The sequence below is a fragment of the Etheostoma spectabile genome, chromosome 7 (genome assembly GCF_008692095.1).
Source record: "Etheostoma spectabile isolate EspeVRDwgs_2016 chromosome 7, UIUC_Espe_1.0, whole genome shotgun sequence".
Taxonomy (NCBI): Eukaryota; Metazoa; Chordata; class Actinopteri; order Perciformes; family Percidae; genus Etheostoma; species Etheostoma spectabile.
Window position 1 is genome coordinate 22,882,873 of NC_045739.1, and position 21,582 is coordinate 22,904,454.

At 42.3% G+C, this 21,582-nt stretch overlaps 1 protein-coding gene and 1 long non-coding RNA gene across 5 annotated transcripts in view; one reads left to right on the top strand and one right to left on the bottom strand.

Moving 5' to 3' along the window:
• Positions 1-72, top strand: part of LOC116693235 (uncharacterized) — a 318-nt gene extending 246 nt beyond the window's left edge. Inside the window, exon 2 of the long non-coding RNA XR_004332872.1 lies at positions 23-72. This is a non-coding gene — a long non-coding RNA (uncharacterized LOC116693235). The remainder of the gene's footprint in view (positions 1-22) is intronic.
• flna (filamin A, alpha (actin binding protein 280)) overlaps positions 1-21,582 on the bottom strand; it is a 65,655-nt gene that overhangs the window by 5,869 nt on the left and 38,204 nt on the right. Inside the window, exons 21-44 of one of the 4 annotated variants that reach the window (XM_032522000.1) lie at positions 20,997-21,109; positions 20,194-20,343; positions 19,213-19,531; positions 18,066-18,239; positions 17,806-17,968; positions 17,471-17,631; positions 15,940-16,107; positions 15,135-15,258; positions 14,102-14,258; positions 12,989-13,178; positions 11,468-11,491; positions 10,690-10,937; positions 9,019-9,093; positions 7,771-7,870; positions 7,330-7,470; positions 7,110-7,238; positions 6,134-6,307; positions 5,435-5,596; positions 4,529-4,732; positions 4,271-4,423; positions 3,699-3,821; positions 2,902-3,168; positions 2,555-2,692; positions 1,142-1,257 (exon numbers count right to left, since the gene is read on the bottom strand). In XM_032522000.1, the coding sequence (XP_032377891.1) occupies positions 1,142-1,257; positions 2,555-2,692; positions 2,902-3,168; positions 3,699-3,821; positions 4,271-4,423; positions 4,529-4,732; positions 5,435-5,596; positions 6,134-6,307; positions 7,110-7,238; positions 7,330-7,470; positions 7,771-7,870; positions 9,019-9,093; positions 10,690-10,937; positions 11,468-11,491; positions 12,989-13,178; positions 14,102-14,258; positions 15,135-15,258; positions 15,940-16,107; positions 17,471-17,631; positions 17,806-17,968; positions 18,066-18,239; positions 19,213-19,531; positions 20,194-20,343; positions 20,997-21,109 (3,773 nt within the window). The remainder of the gene's footprint in view (positions 1-1,141; positions 1,258-2,554; positions 2,693-2,901; positions 3,169-3,698; positions 3,822-4,270; positions 4,424-4,528; positions 4,733-5,434; positions 5,597-6,133; positions 6,308-7,109; positions 7,239-7,329; positions 7,471-7,770; positions 7,871-9,018; positions 9,094-10,689; positions 10,938-11,467; positions 11,492-12,988; positions 13,179-14,101; positions 14,259-15,134; positions 15,259-15,939; positions 16,108-17,470; positions 17,632-17,805; positions 17,969-18,065; positions 18,240-19,212; positions 19,532-20,193; positions 20,344-20,996; positions 21,110-21,582) is intronic. The other 3 variants (XM_032522001.1, XM_032522002.1, XM_032522003.1) reach the window with 3 other exon arrangements.

Genomic DNA, 21,582 nt, shown 5'->3' on the forward strand with positions numbered 1-21,582 from the left:
GGTTTAAAGGCAGAGAGAGCAGGTTTTTGTGTAAGTCACACAGAAACTGAAGAGAACAGAGAATGAGGAAGTTACATTTTTTTGTGAGAAGGAGCCAGTTTTACACTCAATAAGTATATTTATCGGTTTATATTTGTAGGTTTATGTATATGTTTGAGCATATCTGTGCTTATGTGAGGGGGGTCTGCATGCAGGTGAAGATACATGATAATGTATGAAAGTCAGTGTTGTATGAAGGCCTATTACCAACAGAAAAAAAAAAAAAACAGATGAAAAGTTATGCACAATAAAAATACTCCTGGTAAGTCAACCTGATGAGCAGCGCCACTATGAATCTGCGGACACAACAATTTTGCAGAACTTTTCAGAGATTGTCAACAAATTCATGAGAATTGAAATAAAACTCAGAATGTTAACACATCTCCAGGCAGAGCAGAGAAACCGTCCGCTGAATTCTGCAGATTTTTATTCTTGATCACTGTTGAAAACTGTTAAAAATCTGCAGATTCCATTTAGCTCTGCTTATGAGTCTTGATGATGATGATGAGTTTTTTTTAAATCCTGCATAACTTTATCTTTTTTCTTTTCTTTCTTGGTTAGAAGTGGGCTTCCACAGTTTTGCCTGTATTTGTAAAAGTGAGAACAAAGAGAGGAAAAGTAGCCCATGTGAGACCTCTTTAACCCTTTAGCGCCCCGTGTCACTTTTGGGAGTTGGCAGGCTGTTGGCAGCCTTTAGAATGAGGCACGAGAAACACACACAGTCCAATAGTATCCCAGAAGCCCTTGCACTGCCTAACAATGCAGCAGCAGGTGCTGATCCTACGCCTGTACCTCTTAACTCTCATCTTATGCAACTCTAAGCCTCCTGGCCTGCTCAACCAGTTGCTACTCAGCTCTGCTATAGAAGTTTTAAGTATACTCGACGTAAACTATTACACTTAACTCCATACTATCCACACAAAGTCCTTCTGAGCAGGAAATATTGGTCTATTGTGTAAAAACCAAAAAACTGAACTGTCCACTGTCCACACTGCTTTAATCTGATATATGACATACTCGGATCTGCTGCTGCTGCGTTGTGGGCAGTGCACTGTGGCCTGGCGTGTGTGCACACGGATGTGTGTGTGTCTCAGAGCCTCACCTGAAGACTGGCAACAGTGAGGCGACGGGCGTCGTCTGACGGCGAGGCCACCGGGACCACGAAGGGGCTGTCGGGGATGTGCTCGTCGTTGAAGCGGATGGACACCTCGTAGTCTCCTACAGGACAACGGATTTCAAGTCAGGAAGTCACAAAAATGCAAAAACAGTGGCAGGCCTCAACAGTATACATCTATACTGTAGATTATAGTTCTTCAGGAGAGTAAAAGACTATTAAAAACAGCACTAAAGAGAAAATTTAATGGATGTTTATTTTTCCCCGCTGCACATGCTTAATAAGTAATTTTAGTTGTTTTCAACCTGGACCTTATTTTCCGATGCATTGGTGTCTAAATGAAGCCTGGAAATCCAGAGTTCTCACAAGAGCCAAATTTGAATTTTGCTCAGCGAGTTACTCTAGCATCGAGCAATGCTGCTCATTTACCCTTGTAGCCGAGCTGCACCAATCACATCGCTGTATCTGATATAGGCGGCCCAGACGACGACAGTTTAATCTAAAAGTTAGCTCCGCTGGCAGCTAAGCGCATGGGGCTCTGGCTACATCACCCTGTGTGTTGTTGTGATTGGTCGTAGTGTAATCCGATTGCGTGAAGGGAGATTTTCAAATGCACGCCTGGTGCCGCCCCTTGAGATGCCCAACTGTCATTACTAGATGCCAGACCCTTATAACTTTTGGATTTGGGCCTGGATTTCTAGGCTAGTCTAAGTGACTTATGTGAACAAAACTCTTTGAAACTGGTCTAGTATTAAGTGAGAACGCTGCAACTGGCAGCCATGAACCAGGCTGCCATTCTAACCCTATGGGGCAAATGTACATTGTCAATTTACATCCACTAAAAGAGCTGTTTTGCCAATGTCTCAGATTGCTATTCTGAGTGTCTGACTACATTTTGAAAAGGATCCCTACAGAGATAGACCTTTGTATTAAAGAGTAAGATCCTTTACTTTAAAACGTGTATAGAGCCAGTATATTTTCATTGGTAAAGAGTTTATTTAAACAAAAACAGTGTGTTTGTTGAAACAGTGGAAAGACTTTTGCTGTTGTTTCAGTCGACTTTGAATTAAGTTTGTTTTACTATGATAAGATTGTATTATACAGTATATTATTTATTAAATAGAGCCTCTTCCATAATGTTGTCAGACACTTAGAACAATATTCTGAGCATGTCAGTGTCAACAAACAAGCATTTTTTGTAGACGTAAATTGAAGGCACCCAATTGCCCTTTGACTTACATTGGAGCTTGTTTGGCCGCTGCCACTGCAGTGGTCTTGCTTAACCAATCATCAGTCTCAGAGATACACACACACAGGAAAATAAGGTCCAGGTTGAAAAACAAAAACCCAAAGTTTCCCTTTAATTCTCATGCATAAATCTTTCCCTGTCTCTACTCTCACCAGGCTCCTGCACGATGTAGGACACTCCACTGGAGCCGTCCTTGCGGTCCTCGAAGGCGATTTCAGCCTTGCTCGGCCCCTCCACAGCAATACTGAGACCTCCGGCACCAGCCTCCCTTGTCCAGATACTGAACTCAGCTACACACAACACAGGGGCCAAAACAGTCAGGTACACTGTATATATATTGCAGCATAGGCACATGCCAAGGCATTTCAGCAACAAGGCAATATAGAATGCTTTACATTACACATTAAAGAGCCGTTAAGAACAATTGAGGAGAATATAAAACAGATAAACTAGAATAACTAATAAGACAAACTAATAATCCTGCGGCTACTACACCAACCTGGTACTCCAGCTTCTGCTCTCTCCAGGCCCGGCCCTCCAGCGCGGACCTTATGAGCCCCGCCCTCTCCCAGGGGGCCCACGGTGAACTGGAACGGGCTGCCAGGCACATGCACGTTGTTGTATTTCACACACACGGTGTGCACACCCGTCTCGGTGGGGACAAAGCGGATGCAGTAGGTGTTGTTCTCTCCCTCCATAATGTCGGCCTTGTGAACCTGGCCAGACGGGCTGGTCACCTGAGCCGTCATGTCCGCTATGCTGATCTCTGCAGAGACAGGCAAACAGATCATTGAATAACTGAAGACACACCTGTAGAGACACTCTTTAACTTTGAACTTCCAATGACAATGAAACATTGCATTTTTTATTTTTATTTGATTTTTTTTAAACACGGATGACGTGGATCTGTAACATGCTAAAATGTGGAAACGTAACCTGATTCATTCATGTCAGTTATAAAGAAATATCTCTTGAAAATTTTCTGACATACAAGCGGGGCTTTAAAGCCAAAAAATGCTCCATGTAAGCGGATAGGACACGGGCCAAACAAAACCAATGTAATTACACATCAAAAAATAAAGATTTCCCCAAAAAATTGTGGTATTTCAAGTGATCATTTTTTCTGACAGGTTTGGTTATTATTAGTTATTTGATGCTAAAAAAAAGTTACCCGATTGAGTATATGGGCGGGACTTCGACACCACTGCTTCACCGCCCCATCACTACTGCACTGACATACATTTTAAATAATTAATAAAGTTCGATTGTTATGACGCATCATAACGTCAGTGTTACCTGGGATCTTGAGGCTGAGGTCACACTGGCTGCCGACGTTGGCGACTGATGCTGCTCTCCTCTTCCTCGTGATGCTCTCCTTCATCCTGCCCTCCCCTGTTACCTTCACGGTGAATGCACTTCCTACACACACAATCACACACACATACACAATCACACACACACTTTTGTAATTCAGAACAGCATTGATTTGTTCTGCAATACCAGTTTTTTTGTTAAACTTTTGTCTATTTGGTTTTGTGCATGTAACTATATATATATATATATATATATATATACACATATATAGCTTCAATCAAGGGTTTTACAATCATAGAAAAGGAAACATTAACAAACAGACATAGCTACATCAAAGTACAAATCCAGTATCTTGAAACCTATCCATAAGTTACGTCATAAACTATTTCCACTGCATCATCCATTTCTTCCATTTATTTCTTCCATTTATGAATGAAAACATTTTCTCTCACTCTAAGCTGCAAGTCATTTTCTTCCATAGTGTAAATCTCTTCTATTATTTCTAGCCATTGTTTTATAGTCAGTTTCTTCCCTGGCTGTTTTGAGGTACGCACCTGGCACATGTTGGTCAGCGAACTTGATGTTGATGATGTAATTTCCTGGTTCAGTGGGGCAGTAGGTGACCTTACAGGTGCCGTCCTCCTGGTCCTCAGTGTTGATGTCCACTTTACTGGGCCCCTCAATGGACAGGCTCAGGCCGCCGTAGCCTGTATGGAAGGAACACCAGAGAGTGTGGTACTAAATATTACATCTGGATGATTGAAAAGGAAATGTAACAACGCAGAAATCCTAAATTTTTATCAAGCGTGTACCTGCATCACGAGTGTCGATGATGAATTCGGCAGGCTCAAAGGTCCTGGCCTCGTTCAGACCCGGGCCGCTCACACGCACGCGGCTGGCGTCACCGATCTCTGATTGGTTGATCATAACAGCAATGGGGCTGCTGGGAATATGGCGACCGTTCTTCTTGATGTTCACAAGGTGCTCGCCAATCTCCTTAGGAACAAATGAGATGCCTGTGACAGAGACATACACAAAGACAGCAGTTGAAATAAGGATTTAAGAAGAAGACAGCTAAAACGGCTTTCATGCTTCTTGCGCTCAGGCTGGTGCTAGTCTCACATTGCTCAGACCTTCCTCCACAATGCTGCGGAGGAGGTTGATTGGAATTTCTTTAAACCAATCACAATTGCCTTTGGGCGGTGCTAAGCTGCGGACGGAGCAACTGTGCCTCTCCAAAATAGCCTTGGGAAGGAACTTGTTTCTGTGGAACATCTGCATCCAAACTGTTCCAACCCCGCTGAATGCAAGAAGCATGAAACACATCTAACCCTTGTTTTGTCCTTTGGGTCCCAAAGACAACATCCTGCATTCAATTGTATTTTTCTGCTACCGTAGCCTCGGCCTCCAGGGTCCCAAGACCCGTCCTGCACTCAAACGCGTATCCCAATAGCCTTGATCTCGTTCTACGGGGTACCAAAGACTCGATTGGCGAGGCGGGAGTAGCAGACCATACGTATAATTGCCTACAAATAAAAAAGGGTCTCCGAGACCCAAAGGGCGAAGCCACGATGGCAGTTGACATGAAATAAAAAAAGGCCCCGGGGACCCCAAAGCACAGGCTAATACAAAATGTAAATAAAATAAAGAAGTCCCCGTGACATGAAGGACAACACAAGGGTTAAGACTTATCATGTCAGTCCATTTCACGCACTCACCAACATGTCCGTTACGCAGCATCTTCAGCAGGCAGGGCTCCTCGCGGCCCGAGGGCGTGGTTAGGGAGGCGGTCAGCTGGCTGAGGTCAAACTCTCCAATGTCCAGTGGGATGTCTGCGGCTGAGCCCACCTTCAGATGGGACATCCTCATGGAGTCATCACCTGGGGACACATCAGAGACAGGGAGACTCAGAGAGAGGAGACAAGCTAGCATGGGGCAGTGATAGTCAAACTTGTTCTGTCATTCCTCCCTGGCGTAAATTGATCTACACTAACTATAACGTGTGGACATTCCTCAGAGGAAACCACCTAATATCCAACACTAACCCTGGGTCCGGTTGTTTGACTATGCTAACTTATAACACCAATAACATTACCGCTAGCCAAATAAGAACAGTTTTCCAAAATAATCACATTTGGGACAACTAATCGATTAGCTGATTTAAATCTTTAGATATGCAAATCTCCACAAATAAGCATGCAAAAGCACAATATATACACATTATATCTTGTGTTAAAAAGTACTTAACTTATAAGTACTTAACTTATAAAAAGATAAGTTGATCTTTGTCAACTAAGACCAAAACAACTGAGGACTAAATGGGGGTGTGTGTGTGGAAATGCCAGTGATGTGATGGCCTTTAATGGTGATTCATATTTCCTGTTCATAATTGAGTATTTAGGATCATATGGTGTTACCAGTAATCCTAGCAGAGAAGGGGCTGCCAGGGATGTGCTTGTCGTTGTATTTGACCAGGATGCTGTAGTCTCCAGGCAGGACGGGCAGGTAGGACACAGTGCACGTCCCATCCTGGTTGTCAACACAGCTGATGTCGGCCTTGGATGGACCCTCGATGGCCAGAGACAGACCGCCTACAAGGACAAAGGGTTTTTAGTGTGATTACGATTTGGCCCTCTCTTCTGCTTTCTTTCTTTTCGGTCTGATTAATTTTTTCTTTTGTTTTCTTTTTTTAAATTGACTTTTCTTTAATATTGTGTCATGCACACAAAATGGTTAACCCTCATGGGTTATTAAAGACACTTTAATGTCAGCTACCGTGTTCAAACGTTTCATTGCATTTCACAAAAATATTTTACAGTTATTTTACAGGTTGTTCTTAAAAAGGGATGGTTTGGAGTAATTTACCCAGTGTCCTTTGCACCATGGCCTCGAGCCAAACACTCTCCCCCAGAAGCTTTTTTCCCTTGGTCAAACATTGGGCAAGTTAGCGTTATAAGCTGAATGGTGCTAATGAAACCAAATGTGTATCTCGTAAAATGACCCATATGGTAATTTATGCGTATATGTGTTAGATAGCTAAATTAGCTTGGATTGATTATTTAGTTATTCCATTACATTTTCACTTGTCTCACAGCACTAAACATGTATTTATTTACTTTGCTGTTTCTAATGTTTTGTTTTGCTTGTTTTTTTAGTTTCTGGTTCAGTTTGTCCCTTGTTTTCATTTGTGTTGTGGAACCGTTATGCTTTCAATATTTGATGTTTGTCATGGCCCTAGATTTGATGCCTGCTGCAGATCAAATTTCTTTCAGGACAATAAAGTTCAAGTTGAAAGAATAGATGTATCCATGGTAAAATGTGTGATTTAGACCCCTAATCTGCACAGGTGGCTGCATAAAGTCAGATGTATTCTGCCACCCGACTGCTACATACCCTCTCCAGCATCTTTGGTGTTAACGGTGAAGACAGCTGGCTTGTTGACAGTCCCATGGATCAGGCCTGGGCCATATGCACTGACATTACCACTGTTCATGTAGTCCACGTAGAACTGTAGGGGACTTCCTGTGAATGGAGAAGAAAGGAGAAGAATATCTCATGCACATTCGGGGTTATACATTTCCGTTGTATTTTCAAAAACCCTCAGAGGTTGTACCAGGGATGTGGATGCCATCGTATTTGATGTCCATCTCGTGCAGACCGGCCTCAGTGGGAGCGTACTTGACCGTAACAGTGCCGTCCTTGTTGTCTGTGATGTCAGGCTTGGCCACGGTGCCCGATGGCATTCGGACTTCACCTGAAGCAGAGGACAGAAACATTTCGTACAGTGAGATACACGCAACACACAGATCATATACATTGGCCTGCCGATATATATCAGGCTGGCTCTATTTTTGGGATGTCTGTAAAAGGTGCTATATGTATTATATTGAACTTATTATGATTAACATTCGGAGAACAGTATACTATAGAGTTATGCTTGTGTTATACGATTTGAATGGTCATGGAAATGTATTTATGGGTCCTTAAACTCATGACATTTTGTCAATGAAAACGTGTGGGAACCCTGATTATAGTGCAGACGGGTCTGTGTTACCTGTGATCTCTCCCTTCTGGATGGTGAATGGGATGACCAGGTCAAACGGCCTCAGCCCTGCCACATCCAGACCGTTCATTCCCATTGGTCTGTCTGTTGCCTGGGAGACAGAGAGCAGAGGGCAGAGGTCAGATACACACAGTCCGTGACGAGGGTTGTGGCGACGGGTGTGGTTGCGGTAAACAGTAAACGTCACAGATGCAGTCAACACAGCGCAGGACAGACGGGCGAAAGTTTCCAGAACACCAACAGACAGAATGGGATGAGACAATCATGAGATGAAATGATTGGACAACGGGGGATGACAATGGGGATCATGGTCAGGATGATGACACTGACACAAACTGTGAGAGAGAATGAGATGAGGACAAAAACACTGGTAGGTCAGGGGGAGAATGACAAAGCACCGTTAGCCATTTTGCGAAATGTGGAGCAGCTGACACGCCCACATTGATCGCTCTCAAAATGGCTTCTGTCTCCTAAGCGAGTCGACATGGAGCACCGCTGAACAGACGGACTGCACAATATCTCATGGGAGACATCTAACTCCCTAATTTCAAAGGAGACATTACCCATGTTGTGGAATAGAAACTGTAGGGCTGCCACTAAGTATTATTTTAATCGTTGATTAATCTGTTAATTACTTCTTTGGTCTTTAAAATGTCAGAAATTAAGAAAAAAATAAAAAATAAAAATAAAGAATCGGGCTTTCCCAAAGACACCGTCAAATGTCTTGTTTTTTTCACATCTCAAAGATATTCAGTTTACTGTATCAGAGGATTGAAGAAACTAGAAATTCACATTTAAGAAGCAGGAATCAAATTTTTTACTTTTTCCTTCATAAAAAATTACTCAAACTGATTAATCGATTATCAAATTAGTTGGAGATTCATTTAAAAGTTGACATCTATTCTTTTCATTCTAATCTTTGCAGCCCTAAAAATTTAAAAACTGTGCGTATGTTTTGGAACTGCAGCACACAGGAGAAGACTATGAATGTTTTTTTGCTATTGCCTAATGCCGCTCTGTTGCATTTCCCATGTGTTTGAGGAATCCTGTTTAGGAGATGGAGGGAGCAAAATGAGAGATAAAGTCCCGTCAAGAGATAAAACACCTGCAAGGAGAGACAGCAGACACTGATGCGGGCTGATGAAAGAAGGAGGCCAGGTGGGAGGATGTGGATGAGGGAAAAGAAAGAATAGAAGAAGTTGAGAGGGATGAGAGGCTGCAGACAGAGGTTTTAGGTACCCAGGGCTGTTGAGCGTAGTACTGGGGCAATTGGCTCTGCTGCATGAGCTGGTCTGATGGGGCTCCTTCCAGTGCCTGGGAGGGAGGGAGGGGTGGGGGGGGGGGAGGAGGAGGTGGTAGGGGGGGTAGGGTAAGGGGGTTGTGTAGGGGATGGAGAGGGTGACAAAGATGGAAGGGGATTGGATGGGGAATAAAACAGTGGTCAGAGTGATTTAGAAAACGTCTGGCGCAACCGGGACCCAATCACAGAGCTTCTGTGGGGAGAAACAGCGTCAATGAACTTTGCATTGTTTTCCCTAGGTGAGTTCCATAGGAAGTCGGAAGTCGGATTTTCCGAGGTCAAAGTCGGAAACACGCCCCCTGACCTCGAATTTCCAAGCTCATAATTTGAGCAACACGGCTGCTCCGTGCATCAACAGTTGTGAAAGCTGTAGTAACATACAGTTCAGCAGCACTTCTGAGTTATTTGTGTCTCACTAAATCAGTCGTACAGCAGTTGTTGTCAATCTTCTAACTGTAGACATGTTGTTACGCTGTTTGTATGCACAAAAAAACTGTTATTGTCAACTGGCATGCTAACTGCTAACAATGCCTAATCTGGGTAAAGCTGATGAAAACAATGAAAATCCGACTTGTAAACGGAACGCATTCAACTCGGGTATGACGTGATTCCCAGCTTCTGAGTTAAATGGAACGCACCATCAGGTGCACATTTTTGGTGGGGAGGAGGGGTTTGTTAAGGGGCCACCCTTAATTATTTTTGTTTGTTTCTCGATAAAAAAAAAAGAAAGTACAATTTCACATCATTTTGGATCATAACTATTAACATAACTGTGTCTAAAACATTGGAAAAGCTAGAGCAGATAATAAAAAAAAACACTTAGAAAAGGAAAAACTTGCAATCATTATATCTGAGAAAAGTCATTTGGTTACATTCATTCAGCTTAGTTGGTGCACCAAATGGCCTTAGGGTGCTGCGCCTAAGCCTTACAACGGTACGGAAACCCTGCTTGCATTTTTTACAATAAGCTCAAACCGAGAGCAGGTGTGTGTTTGTTATTTCAGTATTTCCAGCAGCAGTCACAGACTCTTTAATACAACATCATGATGTAGCACAGCTGATTCCCCTGATTCTGCCACACAAGTCATCACTTGACAATATTCTGCACTATGCATATTTATTTATTTACTTATTACTCTGTGTCACCTCCTATTGAGCAATGTATAATTTCGATTCATTTGCACCTTACTGTCATCTGTATATTGGTGTATTTATATATATTTTTTACCTGTCTGTTTATAATAAAGGTGTTTATAATGCACATTTGACTATTATTATTATTATTATTACTATTATTATTATTATCATCATTCTATTTTTCCTATTTCTTATAATACTTTTTGTATATTTTTTGTCTATTTAATGTGTATTGGAGTTATTCTGATGTGTGTGAATTTTTCTTTTGATCTGCTGTAACAAGGAAATTTCCCCAGTGTGGGATTAATAAAGTTGTCCTGCCTGCACCGTGATCTGATCAGTTTATCGGTTTTTCTTTGACTCTGCTCTTGTTATTTCGTTTTTTGTTGTTCTACCAAGCTGTATGTCACCAGCAAAAGAGTATATATGCTCAACCAACTGTGTAAAGAAAAGTGAAAATGCACGCGACTCACCGTGACTTGGAAGGGACTGTTGGGGATGTGCTCCCCTCCGAAACGGACGCAGATGACATACTCGCCGGGCTGTGGCGCCGTGTAGAAGATGTCAAATGTGCCGTCCTCGTTCTCGACGACGTCCACGTCGAGCTCCGCCCCCTCGGGCGTGCACATGCTGCAGGTCACCTTGCCTTTCCCAGCGGCCTTGGCGTCCACTGTGATGACTGTCTGTTCGCCGATCTGGATGGTTGGGCCAACGCCTGCGCCTTGAGAAGGAGAAGGAGAAGGAAGAAGGAAGGGTCAGCGGTGAGAGGAAGTCTAACAATAAAATATCTAACAGAACACACGCACGCACACACGCAAACACAATTCAGCATGCACATTCCACAATTACGAGACAGGGACAAAGCTGGATGAGATCTAGTCATGTTACACCCGTCTACACTATGTTGTTACTATTGACTCATATGTTACTGTCAGACAGTTTTCCATGTAGAACTGAAAGCTAGATTAGCCATTCCACCATGCCATCCTACCTACTCCGTTAGTCCATTAGTCTGTCCAACAAAAAACATGAGAGAGGGAAACGAAGACAAACGTTTTGACAAAGGAAGTGGAAATCGAGATGAGAGGAAGAGAAGGTATGGGAGAGAGAAATATATAGTAGAGTAGAAAAAGAGAGAGAGAGAGAAATTGGGGTATCTTGTTGAAAGCTGGTGCCACCATCCTCCATGCTGACAGAACAGAGGAAGAAAGAACAGTTCCTCTACATAACAAAGTCGTTCAGAAGGCTTACCTAAACCGTGACCGCCGATTGAGACTGATAATAGGAACGGTGAGAAGCAGGGGAGCGAGAGAAAAAAAAAGGTGACAAATAAAAAAGACAGTCAGGTGGGGGTGGGGGTGGTGGGAGGCAATCACTGTGCTCCAAACACTTAAAAACAAACGGTGATGGTGGAGTGTGAAGCACGGAGGGTGTGTGTGTGTGTGTGCATTTGTGTGTGTGTGTGTGTGTGTGTGTGCAGCAAGAAACTTAGGTGAGGGGGAGTGTAAGTGAGGAGCACAGCGTGAGGAACACAACATAACAATGCATGAAAAAAATGAGATATGAGCAGCAGGTACACTGAGATGAACGTTGATATTTTTGGCACTCTCATGGATCCCACTCTCATATCTGAAGCTAGAGCCAGCGGCCGCTCAGCTTAGCATAGCTTAGCATATCGACTGGAAATGAAAACAGGGAAACAGCCTGGCTCCGTGTCCCCAGTGTTATGAATCCCACTACTGTTGTTGGCGAGACCATAGACTGTTAAAACAGTGGACGTAGCAGCAGTGATGTCAGTCCGGGTTTGGCAATTTGGCCGTCGCCAACTTGTTTTTTTTAGCCAAACGGATGTGACAAAGTTCATAGTTTGAATGGTGCCGGGCCAAGCTAAACGCTAAAGGGGAAAAGATGCAGATTTGTGACCTTTCTGAAGCGAGTCATCCAGTGGAGATTTACCGACAATAGACAGGGACCCCTGGGTGCTGCCGCCATCCATCATTCCTCATAGAAGGCAGCTTTAAGGCACTTTTCAAACCTGGAAGCTCAGTCCATTACTTTTACAGTCTATGCGCTAGGATTGGCCAGGCAGCCATGCCTGCATGTTGGGGGTCCTATCCCCCCGACCAATGGGCTACCATGTCCCAACGCAGGGCGCATCTTTTCAAGAAAAGGAGTGGGATACATAATTACAGTCTTCCTTTTGCTTCCAGTGTTAGTATGCTAATCTTAGCTTCCCCTGGCTCCAGCTTCATATTTATTAGACAGATATGAAAGTGGTATCAATCTTCTTCATGTAACTCTCTGCAAGAAAGTGAGTGCATTTCCTAATACGTTAAACTGTGGATGAATCATGAATAACACAACACTGTGCATCTTGTTTGCTATCACAAATCAGGACCTAATCTTCGGAGCGGTGGCTTCCTGCTGCTGTTCACCCCGATTTACAGTAAACAAAGTCCTCTTGCAACTACATTTGGATGTGTGAGGACATAAAACCCTGGTGAAAATCTGGTCTGGGGGTTTAGTATGCAACAGTAAATTACATTATTATGTTACATTATCATAAAAACGTCAACCAAATGACATGTAATGTAATAATGCAGGAGAGAAATTTGACCAACAATACAACAGTTTTGAAGTCTAAATCGTTATATAAAAATCAGAGTATTGCTACTTCTCCAAGGTAAAAGGACTTGTGTCCTTTAAGTCAATTTTTCAAACACATGAAAACAAATACATATATGAGCAGCGGTCTAACCGTGCTATACATACCTGTGACAGTGCACTTGCTGGCGTCTCCAGTGGGCAGGGCTCGGATACGGTAGGGCGAGTATGGGATCTCGTCCCCTCCGTACTTAATGAGGATGGTGTATCTGCCGGTCATGTCCGGCACATAGGACACCAGATAGGTCCCGTCATGGTTGTCACGGATATTAGCCTTCTTAGGCTTCCCCTCTGGGTCCTGCAGGGGTGGAAGTGGCCAATGTTTTAAAACAGTTACCAGAATAATGTGTTTTTATTATGTGGGACATTCTTCAAAGTACATTAAAAAAAAGAAATCGGAACATTGAGCCATATATAAGAGAGAGAAACACCTAACGTGCCATCTCAGCATGTTTTTATGCCTGAATAAAACACATTTTCTTATATGCATTCCACCCCTAAAAATGTCAGGCCGCGTCACAGATAAATTTGTAAATGTCAGAAAGGTTTGCTAATAAATTTCTTTGATACAAATAGCATTTTCTTACTAATAGAGTGTCTCTGAATTTATCTAAAAAGGTTTTGTAACTCCAGTAATATAATATGCAACTCTTTGGTAAATTGAAGTGGATGGTAAGCACTAAGCACTAATACCACACTGTATAAATACTCTGTTACAAGCAAAAATCATGCATTGAAAATGTTACTTAAGTAAAAGTATGCAAGTATCATCAGGAAAATGCACTTGTATTATTAAAAGTAAAAGTACTCAATGCAGAAAAATCCTCACAATTTAGAAAAACAATCCAAACAGTTGTGTGTTTAATGGTCTAATCTTTTCAGCTGGACTTGTAGGCTGTTATGTTGTTGGGTACTTTGGTAGTTTTTGATAAAATATTTTATAAACATACGTGTGTTTTGTGAGCAAAAATCTTAATTTGTAAAGTAACTAAAACTGTCAAATTAATGTAGTGGAGTAAAAGTACAATATTTCTCTGAAATGTAGCGGGGCAGAAGTAGAAAGTGGCATGAAAAGAAAAGACAACTTAAGTGTAAGTACCTCAAATTTGTACTTAAGTATAGTACCTGAGTAAATTAGTTACAACTTAGTTACATTTTAGCACTGAAAGAGATTCATTCATGAATATTTTCTTAAATAGTCAATCGCATGCGAGGACTCACAGTGATCTGCACTGCCAGCAGTCCCTCGCCTGCATCCTTGGCGTCAATGGTGAACTCGACGGGCATAGAAGCGGGCACCCCGGTGGTGTTAAGGCCGGGTCCGCTGGCACGCACCTTACTGGCATCGTGGGTGGGGAGCACCTTCACCTTGTAGGGGCTGACAGAGGGAGAGAGGAGAGGGACACATATTGATTGAACATCATTCTATATCCACTACCTTCTTCTACTTTCCAGATTGCCCCGTGTTCAGCCGTGTGTCCTTTTTTTCCGGATTTCCATTACACTTCCAAACGCTTCCTTTGTGTTGGCGTTCTAACCTCCGGTGGATTTCTGAGGACTATGGTGACCTGGTCCTCAGATCTCTGCAGGGTAAATCCAGACAGCTAGCTAGACTATCTGTCCAATCTGAGGACTATGGTGACCTGGTCCTCAGATCTCTGCAGGGTAAATCCAGACAGCTAGCTAGACTATCTGTCCAATCTGAGGACTATGGTTACCTGGTCCTCAGATCTCTGCAGGGTAAATCCAGACAGCTAGCTAGACTATCTGTCCAATCTGAGTCTTCTGTTGCACGAATAAAACTACCTTTGAAAGTTAACAAGTTTCACCAAAATAAGTTCCTTCCCGAAGCTATTTTTCACCGCCCATGACGATTGCGATTGGTTTAAAGAAATGCCATTAAACCAGAGCCCGCTTTTCTCCCATCCCAGAATGCAGTGTGGACTAGCCAGACCCTCCTCTACAGCGCTGTGGAGGAAGGTCTGGCAGTGCGAGACTTATTGAACATAACATCTGTGCGTGTCTAAACCCTATTTTTATGTTTTCCACAAGCGGCTTCATTTAGTGGAAACCTACACTAGATACAAGCTTAACAAACATGTGATTGTTCTTTCAAGTACTAGTTGTAGAGACAATAACGTCTGCAAGTCAGGCAGCAAGACGCTCCATTTCTCAGATTCTCCTGGTGTGGTATAGCGTGTGGCGGAGGACGGAACAAAACCGGAAAATCTGGGTAAGTGTGACTGTGTGTTACCTGCGTGGGATCTCCTCGTCAGCATACAACACATTAATGGAGTAGGGTCCCTCTCTGGTGGGAACGTAGTTGACGGTGTGAGTCTGATCACCGTTATCCACCACTTCCACAGGCTCCACCACACCTAAACACACACATATAAACAGAAAGATTCATTCATTCAACCTTTATTTATACTCAAGAGATTATTGACGTGCAACCCTGTATTTACAATGACATTGAGTGGGTTACAAAGTCAAAGAAAGGAAAAACATAAACAAGAATAAATCAAAATTAAGAAAAGGAAGCAAAACCATCATGAGAACATAGAAAGAAACTAAAACTTTCCAAATTGTAAAAACAATTTGACTAAAAAAAAATCAGGACAACTAGGATGTAAAAAAATAAAATACAACAACGCAAAGCAATTAGAAGTTTGTAGGTCCAACAATCTGATTACTAAAATGTCCAAAAGGCACAAGAAAGTGTTTTATTTCATACCACGGGTCAGGTGCACTAAAATTATAAGCAGTTTATATAAAAAAGTTATATAAGTTATAAGTTATATCAAAAAAGTGTTTAAATTCTTAATTAGGATTCTTTTTGAATGTCAGAAAATCCAAGCTTTAAAATTGTACATAGATTTACGCAGAAACATTTTTCTAGCCAAAGGTTTTATTGTTATTTTTATGCTGTTTTTCTCTCTGTACTGTGTTTTTATACCTTATTTGTAAGCTGTTGAAAACTGCTGCTGGAAATTTTAATTTCCTTGCAGGAGTCATCCCAAAAGGACCAATAAAGAGAAGTCTGAGTCTAGAACACTTACCTTTGGGTCCCTGCACGCGGACCTGCAGTGGGGCCACTCCAGCTTTGGAGGCGTCCACTGTGAATGCCTGAGGAATGTTGGCTCTGACGTTGGTACCCAGGCCCGGACCCTGGCACTTCACCTTGGTACTGTCCACTGTGTCACTGACTGGCACGGAGAACGGACTGCCTGCACGGACAAAACCTCAGAAAAGTTAGCAGTAATTACCCTTAGGTGCCCTAACTGTTTAGCAAGCAGAGACAGCGGTGTTACTAAAACCTTATCATGTGGAACACCCTCCACCTTTTCCTCTCTTTCTCTCATGGCGCCTGGCTGGAGTCAGAAATTCTTGCCGTGACTCGGCCAAGACACATGACAGACTACAAATTGGTTCCCAACCAATAATAGATATTTACTACCGGTGTGATGTCATTCTGAAAGAGGTTCCACCTGGCATTTGACAGTCAGACATTTGGGAACAAGAAAGTAGACACACAATGTCGTCCAAAGCAGTCTGTAAGATACTAGCTGTCTTGTGTTCAGAAAATACAAAATACTGCAAAATCTCTCTTTTCCCTGTTTCTTTTATTAAATACATATTTTTAAGTAATCAATTCATCTTGTGGAGGATAAACCTACCAAAATTGTTAATTATTTCCTCTCAGTTCAATGCTCAATTATTTGAGTTTTTTCTCCGGATGCTGTTTGCTTGAAGAAAATCTGCATTAACAAAACTTCTCTGTCCAGGTTGTGTGTTCAAGAGTACTCTGTGCTCCCATTGGTCAACGTCACGGAATCCGTAAGTGAACTTCTCATACAAGGCGAGAGAAGGCAAAAAACGATTCATTCAAAACACACTAGTCTCGTTATGATGGGCCCCACACGCAGCACCAGTCGTCATCCACAAGGATACAACTACATGGGACAAACTGATCTATTGTTGTGTCCGACTCCCATTCAACGCCATGAGTCTCTCAGGTCGTGCTGTTATGGATTTGATATCACTTATTCTGAACCTGTCAGTACAAGATCATCTAACACAAGTGTATCAAAGGAAACTAATCCTTGTATTTGGATTGGAAATGTTCCAATACCACTTTTTCCTTCCCAATAACAATTCCAATACTGTATCGGCCAATACTGATACAGTACCCATCCTATTAACAGCTGTATACTGCTAACCCCGTATGGATGGGATTGGTTTGCGGTCATTGTTGTACAGCCTAGCTCGGGCAAACTCTTTTAAAACATGAATAAATAAATGCCAAAGAACTTTCTATTATCATGTAGTTTGACAGTCATTAATGTTTTTTTTCTATCATGACTAACACTTTAAAAGTAGTTTTTTTCCTGCCAAAATGACATATCGGATCGCTGCATAGACTTCCCGATCTGATCCCACCATGTTAGGCAGCATCAGAGGCTTTTTTTGATACTGGTATCAGTATCTGAACAACTCTAATTTGGATACAACCAGATCCGTGCTTAATGAACTCCCTCATATTTAAATTCCTAAATACGTTAAACAAGATGACAACAATATTGACAGTACCTGTGATGGGCTGTCCTCCATAGGTGACATTGAGGTTGTATTTGCCAGGCTCGTATGGGATGTACTCCACACTGCAGCTGCCATCCTTGTTATCAGTGCAGGACATTTTGGCCTCTGATGGACCCTCCATCGCCAGACCAAGACCACCGGTACCAGCTCCTCTGCAGAGGGGAAGACAATGGGTGTTATAAAACACAACCAGGGAAGAATAAAGGGGTGCCGTCGATCCAGGAGTGGGCTTGTAAAATGGCAAAAAATGTCATAAACTGCCAGATTGGAAGTCTAGACTAGAAAATGGGGAAATTCCTCCAAGTGAATGTTTTTCTCTCGCTTACCGGGTTTCCACTGTGAACTTGTTGGGCTTGTTGGTGATGCCAGATTTCAGGCCGGGACCGTGCACACGAACGCGAGCTGGATCACAGCCTTCGGTGACGGCAACACGGAATGGACTCTTAGGCGCTGGAGAACCATCGTAGCACACCTCCACACTATGTGGGCCTGGTGGGCACACACAAAATCAAGATGCCTTCAAACTCATGTATCATAGAACAGCGAACCTACACAGTTCTGCACAAATTGTTCAGATGGAACTCACCCTCCTCATAGGGAGTGTACTCTACGTTGTAGGTTCCATCTCCGAGATCGGTGATCAGTGCGTCCGTACGGCTGCCGGACGGGTTGCTGATGACGGTTTTGATGTGGTCCCCTCCGGTCTGTGTGAGAGCACGAGCATCCACAGTGAAGTCTGTGGTCGCCTCACGGAAAACACCTAAAAACACAGGGGGAGAATGTTTGGTGAAATGTTTGCAGGTGTGTACACACTTGGATTGCATTTAGGGATGCACCAATCCGACTCAGATACTTCTGATGCGGAGTACCAATGCCAGTGATCTCTTTGGTTTTCTTTTTCTAAATTTAAAACCTCATTGGAATCTCCTCTACAGAAGGGAATAGGAGGTCAGTTATGGCAGTGGCACAGCAGCCCCGGCTTTAATTGAACGAATAGTCTAAGCAAAAACAGTCTTTTTAAAAGTAACATTGACAAAGAAATTGGATTTCAACGTGGATCAGTCACATCCTTATGAGGCACATACTAAGGAAAGCTCATTGTGGGACTGGCTCTAGTGGCTGTCATTCTGCACTAAGGTTGAATTTTGGGAAAGATACTTCAGATACAGAGTAGGGGACCCAAGGTCTATATAAAAGAGACTCAGATAAAGTATTAGGGGACCACCAAGGTCTATATAAAAGATATTCAGATACAGTATTAGGGGACCACCAAGGTCTTATATAAAGAGACTTCAGATACAGTATTAGGGGACCACTAAGGTCTATATAAAGAGACTTAGAATACAGTATTAGGGACCACTAAGGTCTATATAAAAGAGACTTCAGATACAGTATTAGGGGACCACTAAGGTCTATATAAAAGAGACTTCAGATACCAGTATTAGGGGACCACTAAGGTCTATATAAAAGAGACTTCAGATACAGTACCATTAAGGTCTATATAAAAGCATCCAAAGAGCACCATGTCATGGGACCTTTAACACAATGCAAACCAAATGCATTTAAAGTATACATGAAGGATAAATGCAAATTTAAAAAAAGTTAAAACAAAAAAAACATCAGGACAATTCAAAAAAAAATTATAAAATATGGTAATAGTATACGCTAAATAAAGAAATGTGTGAAAATGAAATCACATCTTCTATAGCATGTATTTTTAATTTTTTTTTTACCTTTGCCCTCCACTCCTTTTCCGAACACACGGACTCCACTGGCGTCGACCGCGGGCTCCACGCTGAGCCGAGCGGGGAAGTTTGGCACATCCTGGCCACCGTAGCGGATGGTGAGAGTGTACGAGCCGGGGTAGAGAGGGATGTAGGTGATGGTGTAGGTGCCGTCTCCATTGTCCTGGATGTGAACCTCGGCCTCGGTGCCGCTGTCGGAGATGATCTCGATGGTCAGCTCAGCCGGGCCGGCGTTGGTACAGTCCACGATGAACTCCCCTTTCTCCCCCACCTTGGCGCGCTCCAAGCCTGGGCCAGAGCAGCGGACCTGAGAGGAGAGAGATACATGATTGATGAATACTTGTTCGTCAGAAACAAAATTACTTTTAATTTAATTTACATGTTATACTTATTTTTAATTAGGGATGGGAATCCTCAGAACCCCCACGATACAATAGAATAATCATTTTAAACATATTACCCTTCCTGCGATATTTAGCAAATTGCTACCTTTTTTCCAACGTTAAATTATATCCCAAAGTAACTTTGTTAACATCTGTTTCATCTAAAAAGAATGTTTCTTTGTTTGTTCATCTCACTTCAGTTTAACTGCAGCAAAATAGGATTATCAAGTAGACAAACTGAGAAAAACTCACGAAAATGTAGTATGCACCTGACAAATGTTTGTATTATAATTGAAATGTTTATATTATAATCAAGTCTGAAGATTCAAATTCTCATGTGCACTTCATAATTTTTGCTTGTTTTACTTTAAAAAAAAAAAAAAACTATTGTAAGTAGGCTGCATATCTTTGTGTAAAGAAACTAATGTTAACTAAGATTGATACTTGATACGTGAATCGATGCAGTTTTGCCACGGAAAATATCACAATACTTTGCTGTTTCACCCCCCCCCCCCACCTGCCTTTATTACTCATTTTTCATTCCATAGATGTGTAACCATGCCATCTGTCAGTAACTGTCACTAACCTTGGAAGGATCTGAGACAGGGTAAGCTGTGGGGCTGAAGGGTGATCCGGGGATCGGTACTCCATCATAGGTCAGTTCAACCTGGTATGGCCCCGCCTCGCGGGGGATGAACTTCACCTGACTGGTCTCTGGGCTCAGCCCTGGCTCCACCTGTGACAGGGAATAGGAACAGGACTTTAGTAATAATAAAACCACATCCCAACAGCATGTCTTAGAAATGCAAGATTTTGCTCAAAATGTAAGACAATGCATTTTTGGGCCTTTATTCATACAGGGCAGCTGAAGATGGGGGGGGGGGGAGACAAGCAGCTGAGTATAGAGTAAACCTCTGTATACAGGCGCCTGCTCTACCTGGTGAGCTACCCAGGTGCCCAATGTAAGACATTTATAATTTAAAGCTATAGTGCGTTGTTTTTGTCTACTGTCGTTGCTTCTACATGATACAAGCCTTCCGTGATCAAACACCACCCCCACCCCTCCTTCAAGCAGTTGCTTGTAGCCAAGAAGTACACGGAGAATTAAAAAAAACGTAATGGACTTTTCAGACGAAGTCATTATCTTCACTCAAGTTGCCGGCAATACTTCAACATAGTCAAACTGAGAAATCCAGAGAGAATGGTGTGGAGCACGGCTTGAATGTAACAGACGTCCATTAATATAGAAAAGTTGCGCACTATAGCTTTAAATAGATTATAAAAATAAGGAACTTTTGAGAAGACCATATATGGTTTCAATGTGGACACTAAGCTTCGCTAGACTTTTTTGAAAAGAGAAAAGAAATGAATGCAAATCATGTGCCACACCTTGCTGACCACCGGCTTCCCCGATGGCGACGTCACTTTGGCGGCGACCTTCCCCTGACCTCCCGCGCCCTTTGATTTGACGGTCACTTCCTGGTCTTTGCCTACAGTCATCTCTACAATGACACACAGAGCAAAGAGAGCACTGTAGATGTGTAAACAGACTGATATAGATGGATATCTATTCCAGATATTCCGTTTTATGGTTGATACGGTTTTCATATGGGCAAAAAAAAAAATCATTATTAGACACATTTGAAAACTATGGCAAACCAGGTCAAACTCTTTACTTAGTGAGTCACATTCTGAGATATAATTTATTTTACTTCGTCAAAATCATAAAGAAGAAAGTCAAAACTATGAAAAGTCAACATTTGTACAAGAATTATGAGACACCTTCTAAAAATAATAATAGATTATCTCATAATTCTAAGTATTGTACAATTTCAATTATGTAGGTCATTATTAATTTGAATTATTTAATTTATTTAATTTGAATTTACAAACTCATTTTGTCTTAGATCTCACAATTGCTTTGTATCTATCATGGATAACTTCTCCTCTGTTCATTTTACTGGCATGTACTCTG